We start from the raw sequence: 21,652 nt of genomic DNA on the forward strand, positions 1-21,652 counted from the left end.
TGATGTTCTTGCCTCTCACCTCTGAACAATAACTGCCATTTGTCGACTTCATAATTCAAGATTCTGGAGGATAATTTAGTTGTTCTCTTCTTTAAAAATCCTCAGTCTTTGTCTGGGCCAGCACCATTGTTTATTGCTATAATTTTTCCTTTATCGCATTCCACGGCCATTTGAAATGCCTCATGTATTTCAAGACATTAAATATTTACAGTTATTTATCAGATTCTAGACAACAGAGGGTTCTTTTGCTTTTGAAAGCTTTAAATTTTATTTCTGAAATTTTACGTTACTGACTTTTTTTTCAGTTTGGGGTTGTTCCTGTATTCAGTTTATTATATTTTGAATTTGGGAAGGGATGGCTTGCTCTGAAGCATAGATAAGGCTGCAAATATTTCCTAAATGGATTAATTAATTTTGTTAAATTATTTATTCCAAAGTCAGAAGGTGCTATAGAAAGAAAATTTGAGCATCCCAGGTTTTTGAACAATGAGCACATGTTAGTTTTTTAAAAGATTTTTCTCTGCTAACTGGTTAACACCTAATTTGCCACACTGCCTTTTTTTTAATGCATCTATAAAATTTAAAAGATAAGAAAGAGTATTTTGTGAAAAAATTTCCTTCCCCCATTCCAGTTCGTAGCCATCCAGTTTCTCTCTCTGAACGCAATATTACCAGTTTAGGTTACAAGTACCATTGTTTCCTTTCTGAGTCTTTGCTACTAAAGTTTAAAATTGAAGCTTGACTGGAGACTTCTCTTTCACCGAAACCCTCTGGAATTAATTCCCAAAAGATCTCTAACCTCCTCTAATTGCTGTGTCATTGACCTTGTTAGCACTTTATTTTTATTTTTTTAAGTTAGGTATTAGGTAATGGGAGGGGTCTTCTTCAGGTACTTCCTGTGTGCTCCTTACATCAATCAGAGTTTTCTCCTACACTCCCTTTGCTTCTTCTTCATCAGCTTCTTCCTGGGCAATCCCATGTCTCCATAAGCCCACGACTGCCAAATCTTGCTTTTTTTTATCCACTTTGACATTTTTCTGCCTTTTAATTAGGTTGTTTAGATCATTTACATTTATTGTGATTATCAACATAATTGGATTTAAATCTGGCCTCTTGTTATTTGTTTTCTGTTTGTTGCATCTGTTCTTTGTTCCCCTTTTCTTCTTTTTTTTACATTCTTTTGGATTAATTATTTTCTATGATTCCATTGTATATCCTTTGTTGCCTTATTAGCTGTACTTCTTTGTTCCATTTTTTAGTTGTTACTTTAGGATTCATATTATATATTTTTAACATATCACAGTCTCTTTTTCAAGTGGTATTATGCTACTTAACATATAGCAAAAGAAGCTTACAAAAGTAAGCTTCTATTACTTCTATTTCCCCTTCCGCAACCTTTGCTATTGTGGACAAACATTTTACTTACATATGTTATAAACCCTGTCATACATTGTTACTAATTTGCTTTAAACAACCAATTGTCTTTTGGGGGGTAACAGCTTATTGAGATATAATTTATATGCTATACAACTCACCTAATTAAAAGGTACAAGTCAGTGGTTTTTCATATATTCACAGAGCTGTACAATCATCACTACAATCAATTTTAGAACATTTTCATCACTCCAAGAAGAAACCTCTTTTCCCACCTTTTAATGGCTCCCCACCCCCCGCCTTCCAATTTCTGTCAAGCTCTTCCATCCTTAGGCAACCACCGATCTTCTTTCTGTCCCTATAGACTTGCCTAGTCCGGACATGTCATATAAATAGAATCATGTAATATGTGCCCAGGAGCTTCCTGGTCCCAGCCCACCTCTCTCCTGGACCACAGCCATGACCCCCTACTGTCCTCCCTGCATTCACCTTTGCTCCCCTATGGTCTGTGTATTGTCACCCAGCAGCCAGAGGGATCATCTGCCTCTGTCCTTCTTTTTCTATTCCCTGTCTCCCTGATGGCACTACCATTCATGCAAGTTGGAAGAATCTGAGATCATCCACAAATTCTCCCCATCTTTCACAATCTGCGTCTAATTTGTCACCCAGTTCTATCTCTGCTTCTTTAATGGTTCCAGGATCATTCCCTTCTACTCCATTCCTACCACCACTGTCCTGGTTCACTTCATCCTCATTTATCCCTTGAGCATACAGGTCACCTGCTTCTCATCTCTCCTGCTCCTGTTCCATTCTCCATACTGCTGCCAGTTATCTTGGCAAAGTCTGTATCTAATCACATCAATTCTCTGTCTAAACAAAACCTTATTTCCCCCAGTGCACCCAATTGAGACTTCTTAGCCAAGCTTGTAGAGGCCGCTGCTTTTTGCACTCAAGCTGTTTTTCTACTCTTCTCTCTAAACAGTCTGAGACCCAGAGGACAGAACCACACCCTGTTCTCTCGTGTCTTCTCATGTCTTCTGCCTTAAACTGCTTTTTCTCTGCCTAGTGACCTGTTTATTCTTCAAGCCCAGTTTAAGCGGCCCCTTTAGACAAGCCTCTTCTGATGCCTTCCCCAAGCATGTTGGGCTTTCCTTCTTCTCTGGTTCCATTTCACCTTACAACATACCCAGTTATGGCCCATGCCTCTCTGGGGGGCCTTACTTGTTTTCACTTCTGTATGCCTTTCCCACTGTGAGTTCTTCCAAGGGAGGGACTTTATAATTTTAGTTTCTCTGATTCTGTTCCAGGTACTCAGTTGCTACTTATATTGAATAATAATGAATTTTATTATGAAGAGATTGTCCTATATTGTGATTGATCATTTATCCAGCCTAAGAACACTTTGATCTACCTAGCTCTCCTGCTAAATATATAATATTTGGTATTATTTCATTTCAGACATGAGATGGAAGAACAAATTCTGGGGCAAATCCATGGAAATTGTTCCCATTGGCACAACCCATGTGACTCTGCCAGCGTAAGTTCTCCTTCTGTGGTTAGGAGCTTTATAGAATTTAGGGCCAAGGTTTAGGAGCAGGATGCCCATTGGCCCCCATGGTGCTGAGTGTGTTTCTTTCTGTTAATGTGTTTGACAGTAGCTTCAAATGTTCTTCATTTTGACAGTCTCACATTTTTGTTCTCTCTAATGGAAATGCTTCCTGGACACCAAAGTTCCCAAGTAGAGGCTTTAAAAAAATACATTTCTACTTTCTAACACAGTTAAGAATGATAATATTTCTTGAACACTATTGTCCTGCCTCACTGTCAAAAAAATTTTTAAAAAAAGCTATGGCCTTGATCTTCAGGGATTATTGGTACTTACTCATAAAGCAAAATGGTAATCATTACGGCCTCTGGAACTGGGCTACTGGGACTCGTGCTTACACCACTACTTACTAGTTGCAAATCCTTGGGCAGGTTACTTAACCTTTCTGATCACCAGTTCCCTCATCTATGAAACAGGGATAATAAACCATCTACTTCATAAGACTGTTGCGAAGGTTAAGCAGATATGGAAAGCACTTAAAATAGTAATTGGCACATATTATGTGTCATTTAAGTGTTTGGTCTTGTTACCATTATCCTCATAATTATTATTTAACTCCATAAGTCAAATCTGAATACCTTCTCATTGTAAAAGATTTAAGATATATGTATCTTAAGATTAATATGCAAAATATATATGTGTGTGTGTATGTATACAGACACACCTCAGAGATATTGTGGGTTTGGTTCTAGACCACTGCAATAAAGCAAATATTACAATATAGTGAGCCACATGAATTTTTTGGTTTCCCATTGCTTATGAAAGTTATGTTTTATATACTTCATGGACATGAAGGGAGCAAATGCTGTAGGAAGAATGCTGCCAATGGACTTGCTCTACACAGGGTTGCCACAGACCTTCAACTTGTAAAAAACGCAATAAAGCGAGATCTGCCTGTATACATATGTGCCTAAATATACACACCTACACGTGTATGTACATAAGTATATATGTACATGTGTGTGCCTGTATGTACACATTCGTGTGTGTGCACACATATGTATGTGTGTAGAGAGCACACTGTGGAAAACCCCTCTACCCTCCCCTTGCCACTCTCCTTTCATAGTTTGGTGACTTTCGACACGTCTCCTCTGGCAAAGGACAGAGTGGGTTGTTCCAGGAGACCCCCAGCTTCTCGTGGAGCCTCTGGGAGCCTCCAGGGTCTGACCTTCACCCACCTCCCAGCCTCCTGAGAGGGTGAAAGCTCTTAGACTGCCCAGCACGGTTCAATCGGTGTTGGTTCCATTAATGAAGGAATGAGTAATTCATTACAGGACTCGTTTTTTAAATAGCAGTGCTTGTTTGCATTTGCTGCTGGCTGCTCTGGTAGTTGCTACTTTCACTTTTTCTTCCTTTAGTTTTGGAGATCATTTTGAGTGGAACAAAGTGACCTCTTGCATCCATAACATCTTAAGTGGGCAGAGGTGGATCGAGCACTATGGAGAGATTGTTATCAAGAACCTGAATGATGATTCCTGCCACTGCAAAGTGAACTTTATAAAGGTAACCTGGGTGGCCTGGTAGCTCTGGCCCTGGACAGGCCTCGGCAGAGCTGGACCTGAGGGCACAGGGTGTCTTGGGAAATTTTTCACCTTCACTTTTGTGCCAGTGGACAAGCAATGCCAGGTGCTCCCTGGTCCCAGCCCCACCTCTCTCACCTGGACCAGGGCCATGGCCCCTCCTGGTCTCCTTCCTTCCACCGTTACCCCCCTATGGTCTGTCTTCAGTGTGGCAGCCAGAGGGACCCTGTTGAAACATGTCATCGTGTTAGGGTACGGATGAGCCTTGAACACATTATGCTAAGTGAAATAAGCCAGACACAAATGGACAGATATGATTCCATTTATATAAGGTACCTGGAGCAGCCAAATCCATAAAGACAAAGTAGAATGGTGCTTGCCAAGGGCTGGGGACTGGACAGCATGGGGAGTCATTATTTAATGGGTACAGAGTTTCAGTCTGGGAAGATGAAAAGTTCTGGAGATATATAAGGCAATGGTTACACAACATTGTGAATGTACTTAAAGCTACTGCATTATACACTTAGAAATGGTTAAAACAGTAAATATTATGTTATATATGTTTTACCACAATTTTTAAAAATGCAAGTCACGCCATATTTGACCAAAATCCTCTGACAACTTCCCTCTTTCTCAGAGCAAAAGCCTGCATCCTTCCAATGGCCCACGAGACCCTACAGAGTCTGCACTCCTCACCCCCACCACCCCTCACTCACTCACACACACACACACACACACACACACACCCCACCCTCATTCCTCTCCAACCTCAGCTCCTGCCACCCCTCATTCCCTTTCTTGCTCACCATCCTCGAGCTGCACTGTCCTTCTTTTTCTCTCTCCATTTCCTTCTGCTCGGGCCCCTCTCCCCAGATCCTTCCATCCACCTTGTTAGTCACCCTCTATCATACCCCGTTTTCTTCAGAGTGTTCATTACCATCTGCAGTTAGCTTGCTCGCTGTTGCTTTACTTGCTTATTTTCTGTTCCCCATACCCTCCTTGCCGTTCCTGACTCCAGAAAAGCAGAAGCCTGGTCTGTCTTGCCCACTGCTGTGGCCAGTGCCTGGCAGTGGTGCCCGGCACACAGCAGAGGCTCATGAACATTCACAGATTCTCCTGGGGCAGAGAGCCTGGAATACTCTGCTTACCTTTTCAACTGTCCAACTTCCTTGATTTGAGCCCTTCTCCCCAACTTCTCTTCCCCCTGAAATTCCCTCTTGTCCTTAAAAATCTCATGTATACAAAATGGCCTTAAAGTGCTACCCTCCTCAAGGAATATTTGCATTTAATTAAGATCAAAGTCATAAGCCAAGAGATTAGGTTCTAACTGTGGAATTTCACACGGTACCTCTCTGTACCACCTGTAGCAGGTGGGGGACATTATGGAGAGGTGGATGGGGGTCTTTATTATATCCTATAAGTCAAACTGGGTTGTAGATAGACATAAGCTGGTAGTGACTTGGCATAAAATACAAATGACCCTGCCATGAAAGCTTCATCTAAGCTCTCTACAAAAAGAAGCAAAGGCAACCTGGAGCAGGGACATATATAACTGGGAGATAGATAGATAGATAGATAGATAGATAGATAGATAGATAGATAGATAGATAGATATAGATAGATATCCAGGTGAGAGCTGCCTTGTTCTCAGAATTTTCCCCAAGGAAGTGTGCTCCACTCCCATTTCTACCAACCACTTGGTACTCGTCCACTGAGGACCAGGGAACAAATTTTCATAGCGATGAGAGATGAACAGAATTAGAACACTGGACGTGCCTCTGGTGTTGAAAGAGAATCTGAAAGCAGAGGCAGCCGTTGCCTGTGGAACATGACTGCCTTGCTCTGTGGTTTCCCATCATTGGACTTGTTGGCAAATATCTCTAAAGAGGAAATCTGACTCCTGCTTTAGAATAAACTGAAGAGCCTGGACAGTGTTTGTTCCCCTGTCCCCCATCTTTACATGACTAGAGAACTCACTGTTACCTTTCTGATTCAGCTCTGGGATACTGCTGTACTCTGCCATTCCTCCCATGTTTACCACAGACTTGGTTGGAATGGGGAAGCCAGTCTACCAGATATGGCCTGGAAATGTCACTCAACTTTATTGGTTTCCAAATGTGGATTCTGTTTTGGCTGAAAATAGTAGTAGGATTTTTTGATTTATGGAGTAATGCCTTCTGGTCTTTTGCAGAGATTTTTTAGGGCAGCCAGGTAATTGGGAGAATTTAAAAAATCAACACTAGGGAGTTAGAGCTCCCTCTGCTGGCTGCAATGTGGTACTGTACATGTAAAACACACAAGGCTGAGCCAAGATGAGCTGGTCTCAGACCAGGACCAATTCATAGTGGGAATACGGGTTGTATAAGGTTCCTGTAAGTTAGGTGAACAGATCTGGCTTGAGGGGGGTGGGGGGGTGGGGAAACTAATAGGAGGAACTGAAAATTGATTGGTTTACAAACTCGGTTAAAAAAATTCGTTGGTTTACAAAGGATTGTCTAGTTCCTTCAGAGAAAAAATTACATGAGTTACATTTCTTTTAAACTGCAGTAGTCAGAGCCACAGTGACAGCCAGGAAATAGCTGTTCCGGAGGGGGTGCTAAGGGCCAGCCCCTACTAGGTGGATGTGTGAGAACTGAGCCTTTCCTTTCTACTATGCATGTAGTGAAAGTCGAAAAAAATTGTGTCTTACACAAATGTTGGTGGTTGAGTTACAAACTGTAAATAAAGTGCTAGCTTTTTACTTTTCATTAAATAATTAAAAGTATGATTAAAAAAAAAAAACAACTAGCAAACCATATATGTAGCAGAGAATCATTCTTACGGTACTTTTTCTCTCCTCTTTTGTTTTCTCTTAATATCTGTAATAAATTGACCCCAAAACACTAAACAGATGTCTCTCATTTGACTCCTAGGCAAAATACTGGAGCACTAATGCCCATGAGATTGAAGGTACAGTATTTGACAAGCGTGGAAAAGCAGTGCATCGGCTGTTTGGGAAATGGCATGAGAGCATCTACTGCGGTGGCTCCTCCTCATCCACTTGTATCTGGAGAGCGAGTTAGTATCTGGGTTAATCAGCCCCAAGCAAAAGGAGGCGGGACGTGGCCAGAGGAACCGCACGTGGGTGGGCGTCAGTGTCCGTTCAGTGTATCTAGCCTCTACCTGCTTTGAACTATGTTGGAGCTACTGGCCCATCTCATTCACCTAGTTATATCTCAGACTCATCCTCATGCTTAACAATACCTCTGTTGGGTTGATAGGTCCTGGGTTCTTAATCCCAGAACAAAGCCATTGCTAATCCGTGGTCACTCTGTCTTCCAGTCAACACACATCATTCCTTCACCTATACTGGGCACTATGAAGGAATATCAGTGAGGTACAAGAAGTCGTTCTAGAGTAAAGATAAAGGGAAAATTCTTACTGGAAAAGTAGAATGACGTACAAGAGTTAGGAGTCCCCTAGACTCTCCCAATACCATAAGACGCTCCAGTCTCTCCTGTAATTCTAGAAGGATGCTAAGTGCTTGAAGCAGCTGGAGGGAGAAGGGGGAAGGAAGTCAAACCTTCATAATGGCTTAAAGCATTAGGATATGTGCTATGCACTTAACAACAAATGGCAGGGGGTGGCCCCAGGGTTGTTACACAGGCAGGTTACCTGTGTCAAGAACACAGGTCATTGAGGACCCATCTGCCACTTCCAATATGGTGGTGATGTTTCTTCCCATGGATGCAAAATGGTTGCCTCGATTCAATATCATATCCCCCTGTGACAGCTCACTAAGCAGGGGAGAAGGGAGGACAGAAGAGATTTCTTCTGTTGTAACTGTCTTTTCTCAGGAATGAAATATTTCCTAGGATCCTTCAGCAAATGTGTCTTCATATCTCATCAACCTGAAGTGGGTCCAAACCCATCCCTTAACCAATCCTGGGCAACTGGGTCGGCAGGAGAGATTCAGATGAGTTTAGATTCATCCCCTAGGGAGTGTACAGTGACACCCAGACAGATGAGTTTGCCATTAGCAAGTAAGAAAGGGAGATGATTGTAGAGTGGGCAAGCAACAATGTCTCTTTCAACGGGTAGCAGCCGTATCTTCCACTGTCGCAGAGGTTGCCACAAAGCTAGAATGACTTGGCACCATGGCCGCCTTCCTAGCTTCAGAGGTTCAGAGGCACGCATGGCATTTTATGAATGAGACACTTGCTCTCCTTTGCTTAAAGAATGTATCACAGATGAGAGCTACCATCTGCCCTGGGTGTTAAAGTAGTACCTTGACAACAGTGTGTAAGCTGTTATTCTTGTTGCTATTGTTGTTATTCATTGACTTTATGTCTCTGCCTTGGCTATGAGCATCCCTGGCCTGTCTGCAAGAAAAACCACTGTCTCCACTCTGGTGATTGGGAGACTGGGATGGATTTTTGAAGGCACAGTAGGAAGTTGGCTATTATTTTTATGCTTAGGATCCACAGAGAATTAGAATTAGACAAAGTGGACTTCTGAAGCTTCAGAAAATGGGTCTTCAGAAAAGTTCGTGGAAAGCATTTGTATATGTGGACAGCTAGAGCTAAGGCTACGAGTGGATTGGATTAGTCTACACTTGATTTATCCAATACGTAAATTTGGGTATTTTTAGCTTGACTTTTAGCTGGATTCATCCCCTAGGGAGTGTACAGTGATGCTAAGTGCTTGAAGCAGCTGGGGGAAAAGGGGGAAGGAAGTCAAACCTTCATAATGGCTGAAAGCATTAGGATATGTGCTATGCACTTAACAGTTAAATTAAAGTTAACAATTAATTAAAGTTAGGGCAATACGCCTGCATTAATCTGCTTGGGCTGCTGTAACAAACACCACAGACGGGGTGGCTTAAACAGCGGAAATTCATTTGCTCACAGTTCTGGAGGCTGGGTGCTGGCAAATTCGGATCCTGGTGGGAGTCTTCTTCGTGGCTTGGCTGCCAGATCAGGGCCCACCCTTCTGACCCCATTTAACCTTCGTTACTCCAGAGGCCTCATCTCCAAAGACAGCCACTCTGGGGGTGGGGCTTTAACATATGAATTTTGAGAGAACATAAACATCCAGTCCATAACATTCCGCCCCTGGCCTCCCCAAATCATGTCCTTCTTACGTGCAAAATATGTGCATTCCACCCCAGCAGCCCCAGAAGTCTTGACTCATTGCTGCATCAACTCTAAAGTCCAAAGTCTCATCCAAATATCATCTAAATCAGGTACGGGTGAGATTTGAGGTATGATTCATCCTCTCCAGCTGTGAGCCTGTGAAACCGAACTGTGTTTCCAAAACACAGTGGTGGGATGGGCATAGGATAGACGTTCCCATTCCAAAGGGAGAAAGAGGAAAGAAGAAAGGGATGCCGGGGCCTAAGTGAGTCCAAGACCTAGCACGGCAAAGGCCGTTGATCTGAAAACCGGAGATCATCCTCATTGGCTCGATGCCCCGCCCTCTGGGCCCACTGGGACTCTGCCTGGCTCCCAACCCCCCCAGGGCTCTGGCTGGTGGCCGCCGGGCGTGTGGAAGCTGCACAGCGGCCTTGCCATTTGAGGAGTAGAAGCAGCCTTGTCCCCTGAGTCTGTGTAGTCTGGGCCTGTGGTGGGAGTGGCAGCCTGATGACCTCTGAATCACCTTCAGAGTCATTCCTCCCTTTTCTTTTTTTTTTTTTTTTTTAAAAGAACACTTTTTTTTAATTGATTGATTGATTGATTGCTATGTTGGGTCTTCGTTTCTGTGCGAGGGCTTTCTCCAATTGCGGCGAGCGGGGGCCACTCTTCATCGCGGTGCGCGGGCCTCTCACCATCGCGGCCTCTCCTGTTGCGGAGCACAGGCTCCAGACGCGCAGGCTCAGTAGTTGCGGCTCACGGGCCCAGTTGCTCCGCGGCACGCGGGGTCCTCCCAGACCAGGGCTCGAACCCGTGTCCCCTGCATTGGCAGGCAGACTCTCAACCACTGCGCCACCAGGGAAGCCCCTCCCTTTTCTTGAAGGCAATGCATGTTTGCAGCTGCGCAGCTCTCTGGTCCCATCTGTAAAATAACAGTAGTCCAGCAGCCTTGCTTCATTCAGTCCCGTTTTCTCCGTCCCCTTTGGTTCCAGCTGGCAGTGTTTCTGCCATTATAATCCCATCTCTATTCCTGGCTTCTGCTGAGGTGGTTTAAAATTAAAATACGTAAGATTTGGAGGGGCCAAGCATTGGTGAAAAGAAGAGCAGGATTGGAAGTACAGAATAATATTTGTTGACCTCTTGGTGTGGGTCCAACACTATTCTAGGTACTAGACAGAGTTTCAGGAGAATTTGACATCTCTTAAATGAAAAACGGATTCTCTAGAGTGAAAGTCTTGTTAGTCAGGAAAAATGGACCTAGAGTTCTTCTTAACATGTTTATTTTAGTAACAAATTATTTTTATAACTTAAATTCTATAGAAACTTCTTGGTATTTAATAAATTTGCTATAGGACCACACAAAGAAGGCCTTATCCTTGTAGGTAGAAGGAAGCTTATAGAGAAGAAAATTTATAGAGAAAAATTCAGCACCTCTTTGTGAGCCAGAATATTTTAATAGAAATGGAAGAGTTTAGAGCTGAGAGAGAAAAATTGTAGCTGGTCTGAGATGAAAAAGGTGAAGGAATTAAGATATGATGTGAATGCAGTGTGAGTTAGAGATGAATGATTTCTTTTTCTTTTAGATCCCATGCCAAAAGGCTATGAGCAGTATTATGGCTTCACACAGTTTGCCCTGGAATTGAATGAAATGGATCCATTGTTAAAGTCTTTATTACCACCTACTGACACTCGATTCAGGCCAGACCAAAGGTAAGGATTTTTTTCAGATCTTTATCTCTAGAGATGTTGAAACTCTTTGTAAAAAGTCTTGGTAACATCTCCCAGGCCACCAAAGGAGCCTAAGAGAGAGAGATTCTGTCATCAAGAGCAGAGATCTAGGGAGACTTTAAGCCATCTTGTGGGAGGAACGGAGCCCAGCTTAGATCTGTGTGTGGCATGACCTTTGTTCGTCAGTAGAACCCCATTTCTATTGAAATACAAAAAAAAAAAAAAAAGTTTTTTTTTAAAGAGTTTCACTGCATACAGCAATAAGAAAAACTTACTCTGTATTTGAAAGAGTAAAAGCATCCAGCTCCCCACCCCTCGAATTTAAATTATTTTGGTGCACTGAAATCTAACTTCTGATCCTAGGTTTGCTGCTGACAAGCTGTGTCGCATACGCTAAGTCTTTTAACCTTTCTCAGCCTCAGTTTCCAACTCTGTAAAACAGAAAGAATAATCTCTCTCCTAAGGCCTTTCTAATTAAGACTCAAAACCAAGAAGGCAAAAAATAAAATAAAATTGATAAAATTTGACTTTATTTTAAAAAACCCAGCACCTTTCTTCATGGTAAAGTAAATAAAATGTATACCCAGAGTCAAAAGATTAATGACTGAGAAATCTATACTTGCAGCTTACTTCATGAATTGGTTCTAGAAATCAAGATCAATCCATTAAAAAAAAAAATAGACATAGGGAAATGAACAGTTCACAAAATAGGAAATTCAGGTAGCCCTTAAACATATGAAAAGATGCTCAGTCTTACTGAAAAAAACCTGCAAAATTTTAAAACCACGCTGTCATACCATCTCTTTACCTATCAGATGGCAAAAACTCAAAAGTTTGATGCACTCTGAGGCTACGGGGAAGAGGCACTTCAGTAACATTGCTGGTGGAGATGTAAATTGCTATAATCCCCATAAAGGGCAGTTTGGTAATAAATATATTACAAACTCACCCTTTAACCCAGCAATTCCACTTCTAGAACCGTCTCCTTAGAGATATACTAACACATGTGCAAAATGACAGATATATACAGTCCTTCACTGCAGCATTAATTTTAACAGTAAAAAATTGGGAACATCCCAAATGTCTATCAATAGGGAATTGTTTAAATAAATGCAGGTATATCCACACAATTGAATATTATATATCTATTAAAAGTGAAAAGATCTGTGTACTACCAAGAATGAGCTCCAAGATACATGGTTAAGTAAAAAGGAAAACAAAACAAGATACCAAAGTATAGACAGTATGTGTCTCCTGCTTCCGTTTATGTTCTTAAAAGGGAGGGAGGTGTAAGAATATATATTAATGTGTGTTTATATACGAATCAGGAATCTCTAGAAGGATGCACAAGAAACTGGTAACGGTGGATTACCTGCGGTGGGGCGTGTGAACGTGGGTGGGATGGAGAGGAAACAGGTAGAACTGCAGACGGGAATGAGAAGGAGATTTTGCCCCAGATTCCTTTTCACAGATATAATTTTTTGAACCATGTCTGTATCACCAATTCAGAACACAATATTGTCCCTCATTACCTCCAAATAATGTTTTAAGGGTTGAGGAGGGGGCTTATGTATAGGAGAGTATTCTGAGTATCCAGTCTTGCACACATGCAGTTCTAATAGTAATGATTGTTACATTTCCTTGGTGTTCCTATTCCTTTATCTTTGTCCTCGATGCCTCAGGTTTCTAGAAGAAGGGAGCTTAGAAGAGGCCGAAATACAAAAGCAGAGGATTGAACAGCTGCAGAGAGAAAGGCGGCGGGTCTTGGAAGAAAATAAGGTGGAGCACCAGCCGCGGTTTTTCAGGTGTGTGTGCAGCCGGGGTCGTGCGGGTCATTGTTGGCAGGCACTGGCGACGCCTGATGCTTCTGGCGTGAAGAGAACAGACTGGGGTGTCCCCTCCCCACGAGAGAGTGTTCTCGGCCCTTTTCCTGCTTCAGAGTGGTGACATCCCTCCTCTGTGACGGCCTGACTTTGTGGGGACACTGCCCCCAGGCTGCCCCGCTCAGCCCTCCTTTTTTGCGTTCCTTGGTCTCTCCCAGGGCCTCTCCCAGGACTTTGCACAGAGGTGCTCAGTAAGTGCTTGTGGGAGAAGCAACGAGACCAACCAAACCCAGCTCCCAGTACCAGGCCAGCTTATTCAAGCCACGTCTAAGGTTGGTCCCCCAAACGGGTAGATTCTACACAGTGATGGAGATAATTAGCTATCACCCCGTTCTTCACCAAACTAGAACTTCCAAGTAATCTAATTCTTGAATTGCAGAAGTTCCAATATACTGGGGCTTGGATTTGGAACATTTAGTATTATTTTAAAAATAGCTTGCTAGGAGGGTCTTAAGAACAGACTGAAAGATTTGGAAGGGGCGTCAGAGATCATCCGCCCTTCACCCCCTCTTTTATTTTAACTGCAAAGAAACGAAGGCCCAGGGGACATGGGTGATCTGTGGAAAGACCCAGTGGAATGTCCCAGACTGGGGCCTGGCTCTCTTGACTACAGGCCAGGGCTTGATATGGTTTTAGGGGTTTTTAGTTTGTTCATTTTTTTTTAAATCAGCAATGGAACAATCACAGGTAGAAAAGCAGCCAGCTCCTGCCCTACCTATTCCCCCCAGTCTTCTTTTCAGGATTTTGTTGTTGTTTGCAGGGATTTTTTGGTTGTTATTATTTTTTAATGGACAACAGAAACACTTTTAGGAGGATTTAGCAACTAATCTATCAGCTGCATCAATAAAATTATATATTTCCCAAACAGCAAAATAGCAACAAGTTATGTTTTATCCCCAAAGTATTATGTCCTTTCTCCTAAAGTTGATGTGGATTTTGATCATTTCACAAACTCAGAATATGAGTGATTGAAGATCAGTAGGCCAGAGTTTTATCCCAGAATATTCCTAACTTCATTTAAACATTTAAAAAATAAGACAACTTAAATTATTATTTTTTTTTTGATAAAGGCAAGGGATAGGTAAATGGATAGACTAACAGACTGATCATTTCATTTTGGTAATATCTGTTAAAGAGGTTCATTACAGTATTTTTAGGATCATTAAAAATTGTGGATAACCAAACTGTCTCCAGAACTAGATAAGGAGATTTATCAACTTGATCTGATGTAAAAACCTCAAAAATGACTTCACACAGTCTGTGGAGCTCTGTGGGAAATGAACTAACATGTAAATGCAAACTATAAAATGTTATCTGGGCTGTCACTGCAACCATGTAAGAATTATGTCTGGAACGGACAAGGACCGAACACAGCTGCAGTTCTTTTTCCTTTTGATTGTCTATAAAATTATCAGAGTATTAGATGTGGCAAGTAAAACTGTGAGAAAAGGTGGGAATTGTTCAGCAGTAGCAATCCGGGAACTGTTCCAATTAGAAGCTGGCAGAGATGACAGAGGGGACTTGGACGTTTCCGTTGACACTCACTGAGGAGCCACGAAAACATCACTGGAAATTTCAAGTGGAAACTACAGCTCTGGCAGCGATAGTCATCTTTGTTTCATAGTAAAGTATCTGATAGGCAGATTGATTTATTGTAAACACATCCGTTTATTGGAAGAGAAAAACAATTGTGATAAAAATCTATGTTCCTGAGAATGTGGAAAAATAGGCACTCCTCACTTTTGTTTCTGAAACACATGACAATATCAGTCAACCTTACAAGTGCGCATACTCTTTGACTCAGAAGTTCAATTTATAGGAATTTTTAATATGACTAATCTCGTGCACATACAGAATAACATATGTTTTGTTTATAATAACTAGAGGTTGAAAACAACATCCTCAGTGCCCACCAGTAGGGTACTTGTTGAATCATGGTCCATCCCCACAATGGACTATCATGCACCTGTTTAAAAAGAAAAAAAGGAAGCCCTTTTTGCCAGAGTCACCAAACTTCTCCCGCAAAGGGCAAATGGTGAATATTGTTAGCTTTGCAGGCCATGATGCCTCAGTAGTAATGACTCAACCCTGCTGTGCAATGTGAAAGCAGCCATAGACACTACTTAAATGAATGGGCATGATGTGTTCCAGTAAAATGGTATTACAGAGATAGGCCGAAGGCTGGATTTGGCCCTTGAGCTGTAGTTTGCTGACCTTATTGTGACAATGGAAAAGGATCTCTAATATATATGTTATGTCAAAAACTCAAGGGGTGGGCTTCCCTGGTGGCGCAGTGGTTGAGAGTCCGCCTGCCAATGCAGGGGACACGGGTTCGAGCCCTGGTCCGGGAAGATCCCACATGCCGCGGAGCAGCTAAGCCCGTGCGCCACAACTACTGAGCTTGCACTCTAGAGCCCGCGAGCCACAACTGCTGAGCCCGCGTGCCACAACTACTGAAGCCCATGGGCCTAGAGCCCATGCTCTGCAGCAAGAGAAGCCACCGCAGTGAGAAGCCCGTGCACCGCATCGAAGAGTAGCCCTTGCTCAACGCAACTAGAGAAAGCCCGCGTGCAGCAATGAAGACCCAATGCACCAAAAATAAATAAATAAATAAATTTATTAAAAAAAAAAAAAAAAAAACTCAAGGAGTGGGAGACCATCCAGGGCTACCACTGAATGAAAAATAGAGGAGCGTGAGTGTGCATGCGTGCATGCTCACACACGTGGAATTTCTCTGAGTGAAGCTGCTAAGATCATTGTCTCTGAAGAGAACTGGGAGGCTGGGGGTAGGAAGAAAACGTTCAGCTCTCCACTCTTTGGTACCTTTTGAATTTGGATCTACGTAGTATATTATCTATGCCTAGAATAGTGAACCAAGGCTATTCACTCCAGGCTGTGATTCCAATTCCTTCCGAATCCTTTCCTTTTTACTGTGAATTGATCACTTGATTTGAACAACGTGATTGATTTGTAACTTTTACATGGCCGTACCCCAGCTGGTGGCTGTCATCCCAGCCCTGTTCTCTGTAGGACAGACTCTGCCCTCACCCACTTCTCTCAGAAGCACCCATTCCTCACAGCCTCTAAGTTGGAGAAGTCAAAGTCAGAACTAGCAAAACGGCTTCCCGGCTTCCTGCTCCCTCGCTGGTCCAGTACTGGACCACAGGGACAGGGGGTGCAGGTGCCAGAGATAAGCTGGGGAGGAGCGGGCGGGGGAGGAACGGGGTGAAAAGGAGACAGAGACTATGACAGTCTTGTCACGAGCCTTCAGCAAATTCTTTCACTTTCACAGGAAATCCAGCGATGACTCTTGGGTGAGCAGTGGCACCTATTTGGAACTTAGGAAAGATCTTGGTTTTTCCAAACTGGACCATCCTGTCTTGTGGTAAAAGAAGAAAGAACGATACATCTTTGTACTTCTCCCACGTTTGCTTTCTGAAGCCACAAACCTGTGTTTGTATATTTAAACAACATTATCTAGAACGATCACTTGTGCTTCTTAGCTTAGTGTTGTATTTAAGTATATATTTTCTTCCGTAGGTTTCTTTACAATTTCAAATGTTATCACAATTGTTTATATGAATGTAGAACACCTTGATATTTCTTTTTATATCTAAACTATTTAATAAAAATGAAAGATTGAATGTTAACATGTGGGTTAAAAAAGAAGCTTTAACACTAATTTTCCAAAGGTTAGGAAAATTCTAATTAAATTTATGCCTTATAAAATTATGTTGGAAAAAAAATCCATCTTTCCCAGGTGCGTTAAGAAAGAATACGAAGGGTTACTCACCTGTGTGCAAGCTACCCAGGTTTAATTTGGTAGCTCAGATATCTTTTTGCCTCAGACAGCTTTTGAATTGCTCACACAGAACAATTCTGCTGGTACTGGAGTCTGAAGAATATTTGCATTTGCGTTTTAGTGCTTGGGGGAATGGTATACAATTAGTGGGAATGGTATACAATTAGTGGGATGTATGTTTTTATATAAGATGGATATGGCAGCTTCTCGAAGAGAAAGCATTCGAACTCATCCCTCCCTATAGTTTCATTGCCTTATGTGCAAAATTGTACCGTTACTCAGAAAAATTGTTGATAATCTGAGAAACTCCTGTTAATTAAATATCAAAATGAAATCCCAGGCGGACAGTAGGAAATTTCTCCTTAGTGAGAGCTGAATCCATTACAAGTTAAGAAACTCTTTTCTGCTTCCCCCCCCCCCCCCCCCGCTAGCCTCCTCCCCTGTTTGACCACATCTCTGTTGACTATGGAATGTCCCAATTTAGTGTAAAACATAGGTGCGTTCAACATGGCAGTTTGACTTTCCAAAAGTTTAGCAAAGTAACTGACTGTTTTAAACAATTCAACATGTTTTTCTTAAATACTGTTTTGGTATTTTCTACCTCTCAATAAGCACCGTATTTTAGATCTTGTATGAAAAGTTTGACCACCTGCCTTATAGAAAAATGTAGAGAATTGATGTTCTTCCTTTGTGTTGTGTCCTGGTAAAGCTTTAAGTGTCTTATCGCTTTCCTACGCTTCCTTCTTACTCATATCACTCTTTTGTGAGTTTTGCAGCAGTCTTGAGTAATACAGACTATAACTACTAAAGGAGAAACTTCGCCTTTTTAAATGTGTTATTTCCAATGACTATAATAGAATTTGTGCAGTAGTTGAATTGTGTGATCAAAGCAATTCTAACTTCTGCCCAGATTACTTTAAAACCAAAGCCTAAGTTTGAAGCCTTTTCCTCTAAAGTCCATGATGATTTTATATCAAGTAAAATGGTGTGGTAAAAAGATTTCTCCAGAAAACATTTCTAGATATTTAAATAATTTCAGAGAATGCTGTGAGTGAAAAGTAGAATAAATAATGGAAAAAAGAATGCGTGATTTTTCAGTGTCACACCAAATAACTAGTTGGAGAGTATTGCACTTTCAAAATGGAGTTATTTAAAGTGGGTCAGTAGCCTTTTGGAATCTGCAAGTGACTAGCATTTTAAAACAATACACGACTCATTAAATATTGCTTTCATCCAATCCATTGTATCAAGACGTCAGGATGAACACAGTTCGAATATCATTTCCATTTCTAAGCAGTTAACTGACCCAATCAAATTCTTTGGTTATGTGCTTTGTTCTTTTCTTTTCAAGCGTGTATCTAAATTCTGCTCACGGAAGGGAAGAAGCAGGCTGTAGATTTTAAGGATACTCCAGGGGAAAACAAATCTAGTTTTCACAGTGTGAAGGTAAATGTAGAACTTGAGTAATACTGACTGTTATAGGCCTGCTCCAGGGGCTGGCTCAAAACAACAACAGAAAGAAAACATGCAGCCTGAATGGACGTAGCTTTGTCATGCAGTCTTTGGAAAGTCTTTAATTGTCCCGATGCTGTTATTTCAGTTGATCTTATGTTTCATTTTGTAATCACGAGGATCAAGGGACCAAATATCACCTTTGTAGTCATCTTATTTGAGATGGGAGTGGGGCTGAATTTGAATATGTATGCAAATTTTAAAGTCTATTAGTACCAACGTCTGTAAAGGGCTTTTCTGAAATTTAAGCAGCTTGCTGATGCATCCTATTATAATCCTCAAATTCCCTTGAGGGGGAAATGGCTTCTTTTTTCCTTCAGTCTCTATGCTGGAAAGCATCCTCTCACCTAATTTGTATCTCAAGGACATTTTATACTCTTAGGATGAAGAAAACAGAAACATGGCATTGTTTGGGAAGAACTGAGGTAGAATTGACTTTGGATTTTGAATCTCCCGATTGCATAATGCCAATCAGTGCATCACTTGAGGTACATGTTGTAACCTCCATTTTATTCCTTATCATCCCATCCCAAATGTATGGTGAACTGCACAGCTGTTCTTGGAAATGGGACCTTGTACAGTCGGCCACCTTACACTTCCGGTGTTCCTGTTGCCCCTGCCAGTTACCCGAAGCTGCGGGACATGCTTCAGGAAGGAGCCACAGTTTCCAGGGTAAGCGTGGCAGCAGGTCACTCCCTCCCCAGGCCCCAAAGCCTAGGCTGGCATTTCCTGGAGTCAAACTCAATAATCAAAGTCTCAGTGCAGCTCCTCCATGCCATTCACCTCCCAGAAGCCGGACTGGTTCTGGTACTAATTAAACACATGGAGTTCACTTTAGGACAACTGTCCGTTATGTATCAGGTCCCCACAGAATGCCCAGATGGCCCCCATGGCCTCATGTGCTTCCTGTGGGGTTCTCTGGGAGAGAAAAGTAGACAAACCAACTTTAAAAAAAAAAATACTTGCTTCATTTGGGCTGCTGCTTTTCTCACATTCTACTTTTAACTACTTCCAGTAAATCATTGGCTTGGGCTTCGCGAGCACGATCCTTCATCTGTATTCTCCAGATTTATGATGAGTGGTCTTATCCTACTATTAACAACGTCGACCCTAAAAGAAAAATGATAAAGTATACAGTTTTTATTTGGCTGTTGAAACTTGTTGTAGGTCTACTGCATACTCTGTAAGTGATGCCTTCCAGCTATCATAGAATTTCCTCAGAGCTTTTAGTTATGAGTAGGAGCAATAAGCAGTTGTTCTTATGATCTTAGGAATAATAGTTCCAATGTATTGGCATAATTTATTTGAATGTCTTTAATTTTGATATTAACATTGGCATACCTCTATTTTTGCTACCAAATCATAGCTATTTTCATGTGCTCAATTTTCCCTACATTGTATTCATCTGTTGCTTAGTGTTTGTCTTTATTTTTCTGTGTTGGAAATATATATATCACATAAGTATCTGCAAATTGCAGCAGTCTGAGATGCAAACCATTTTCAGAGACTTTGGTTTTGAGGAATGCAATGATCAGGAGTTGTTAATTTATTTTATTCATGATGATTTTATCTTCCTCTCTTACCCTCAGAGGATACTATTTTTTTTTAATGGATATTTGTAAATCTTTCATCTAACCATTTATAAGATTATTTTCTGTGTAAAATCCCAGCCTTCCACCCATCCCCTTATGCCTCCCCCAAAAGCTCTGACTAATTTGTTTTTCCCCCTCGTGAAGCTAGTTGACTGTGAATAAATAACATGGAAAAAGGCTGCTCCTGTCGTTGTGTTTCCAGGTTAATGGGCATATGTGGCTGCTGAACGGACAGAGCAGGACTCTAGCTGAGACTTTGCTGAGGGAGAAACACACAAGATTAGCTCAAGTGATGGGGTTGGAAATAAAAAATACCCCAGGACATAAAGAAGCCTGGAAACTCTGGCAAAAGTTGCCATACTTTTGGTCTGAACATTTCCAAGGTGTACTGCAGATGTAGGTCCCCCAGCCTTTGGGACAGGGGACCTGAGGCAGCTAGAGCCCCAGACAGCCCCCAAAGAAGCCCCGTCTGTTCAACCCAGCGTGCTTTGGAAATATTATTTTCTGTGTGTCCTAACATGAAAAAGGAAAATGCCGACTAGTCACACTGATTTAATGGCCCTTACGAATGGCTGACTCATCTCCTCCCACACCCAACTTGTGTCCTTTGCAATGCCCCAAACACTTAACCTTCCCTGAAGTCCCATTCGAGTCAGTTCATATATTTATGGTGTTATGCACGCACTGGATCGCAGATACACACATAAGGTCACATCTCTGCCTCCCCCAAAGCGCTAAAGAGACAACCAAAAGCAATTCATGAACCTTGATTGGCTCCTGGCTTAAAAGAAAAGAAAAACAAGCTATAAAAGACATTTTGAGGGCAATTAGTGACATTTGCATATAAACATCGTGAAATTATTGCTAATTTCCATATATGTATATGATATTGCCTGTTGATCTGTATCAAATCTGCCATCAAAGAAGGATTGACATTATTCCAAATAATATGAACACTAAAGGAAATCTTAAAAGGCAACCTCAGACCATTTTAACGTGTTGGCCATTATTGGAATAGATATTAAAGCATCCTAAGGTGTCGACTTTGAGGAGGCAATGAAATTTGAAGGTACAGGTTTTCGGCCTTTAGTTTAGGAACTCAGTCGTATTATTTTCTAGTCATACTGATGGAATACCTGCACTAACATAATGTCCATCAGTGACCAGCAAATCAGGACATCATGGTCCTAGTTGACACCTGCCAGGAGTTTCTTATTATGGACTAATTAGTTGGAGTCCCTGCAGGAAAGCGAATCCAACTCCATAGCTCAGGAGATTTAAATGAAGGGCTACTTGCAGGGCTGTTAGCAGGATTAAGGCATATTAGCAACAGCTGGAAGTTGTAACTGCCCCTGCAGGAGCTGGAGCTCCGAGGAGGGAAGGGAGGTCAGGAGCTGTAGTGGAGGGGCATTCGGCCTCTGCCAGAAAATCCAGTCCAGCGTCAGGAAGAGATCTCCCAACCTCAGTCTCCTCTGGCCGCCATTCTCCCTGGTGACTGAACTCAAGTGGGTACAAGCCCCGAAA

At 41.9% G+C, this 21,652-nt stretch overlaps 1 protein-coding gene across 5 annotated transcripts in view; it reads left to right on the forward strand.

The window, feature by feature from the left end:
• The window catches only part of OSBPL3 (oxysterol binding protein like 3), a 205,129-nt gene extending 184,818 nt beyond the window's left edge, over positions 1 to 20,311 (forward strand). For 4 of the 5 annotated variants that reach the window (XM_059933759.1, XM_059933758.1, XM_059933762.1 and 1 more), the window contains 6 exons: positions 2,833 to 2,911; positions 4,339 to 4,483; positions 7,413 to 7,557; positions 11,195 to 11,321; positions 13,022 to 13,144; positions 16,515 to 20,311. In XM_059933759.1, coding sequence (XP_059789742.1) covers positions 2,833 to 2,911; positions 4,339 to 4,483; positions 7,413 to 7,557; positions 11,195 to 11,321; positions 13,022 to 13,144; positions 16,515 to 16,611 — 716 coding nt within the window. In that variant the 3' untranslated portion in view covers positions 16,612 to 20,311. Of the gene's footprint in view, positions 1 to 2,832; positions 2,912 to 4,338; positions 4,484 to 7,412; positions 7,558 to 11,194; positions 11,322 to 13,021; positions 13,145 to 13,380; positions 13,788 to 16,514 lie in introns of those variants that run through there. The other variant, XM_059933761.1, reaches the window with a different exon arrangement.
• The last annotated feature ends 1,341 nt before the right edge of the window (positions 20,312 to 21,652 follow it).

This window comes from Balaenoptera ricei, chromosome 9 (assembly GCF_028023285.1).
Source record: "Balaenoptera ricei isolate mBalRic1 chromosome 9, mBalRic1.hap2, whole genome shotgun sequence".
In the NCBI taxonomy this organism is placed as follows: Eukaryota; Metazoa; Chordata; class Mammalia; order Artiodactyla; family Balaenopteridae; genus Balaenoptera; species Balaenoptera ricei.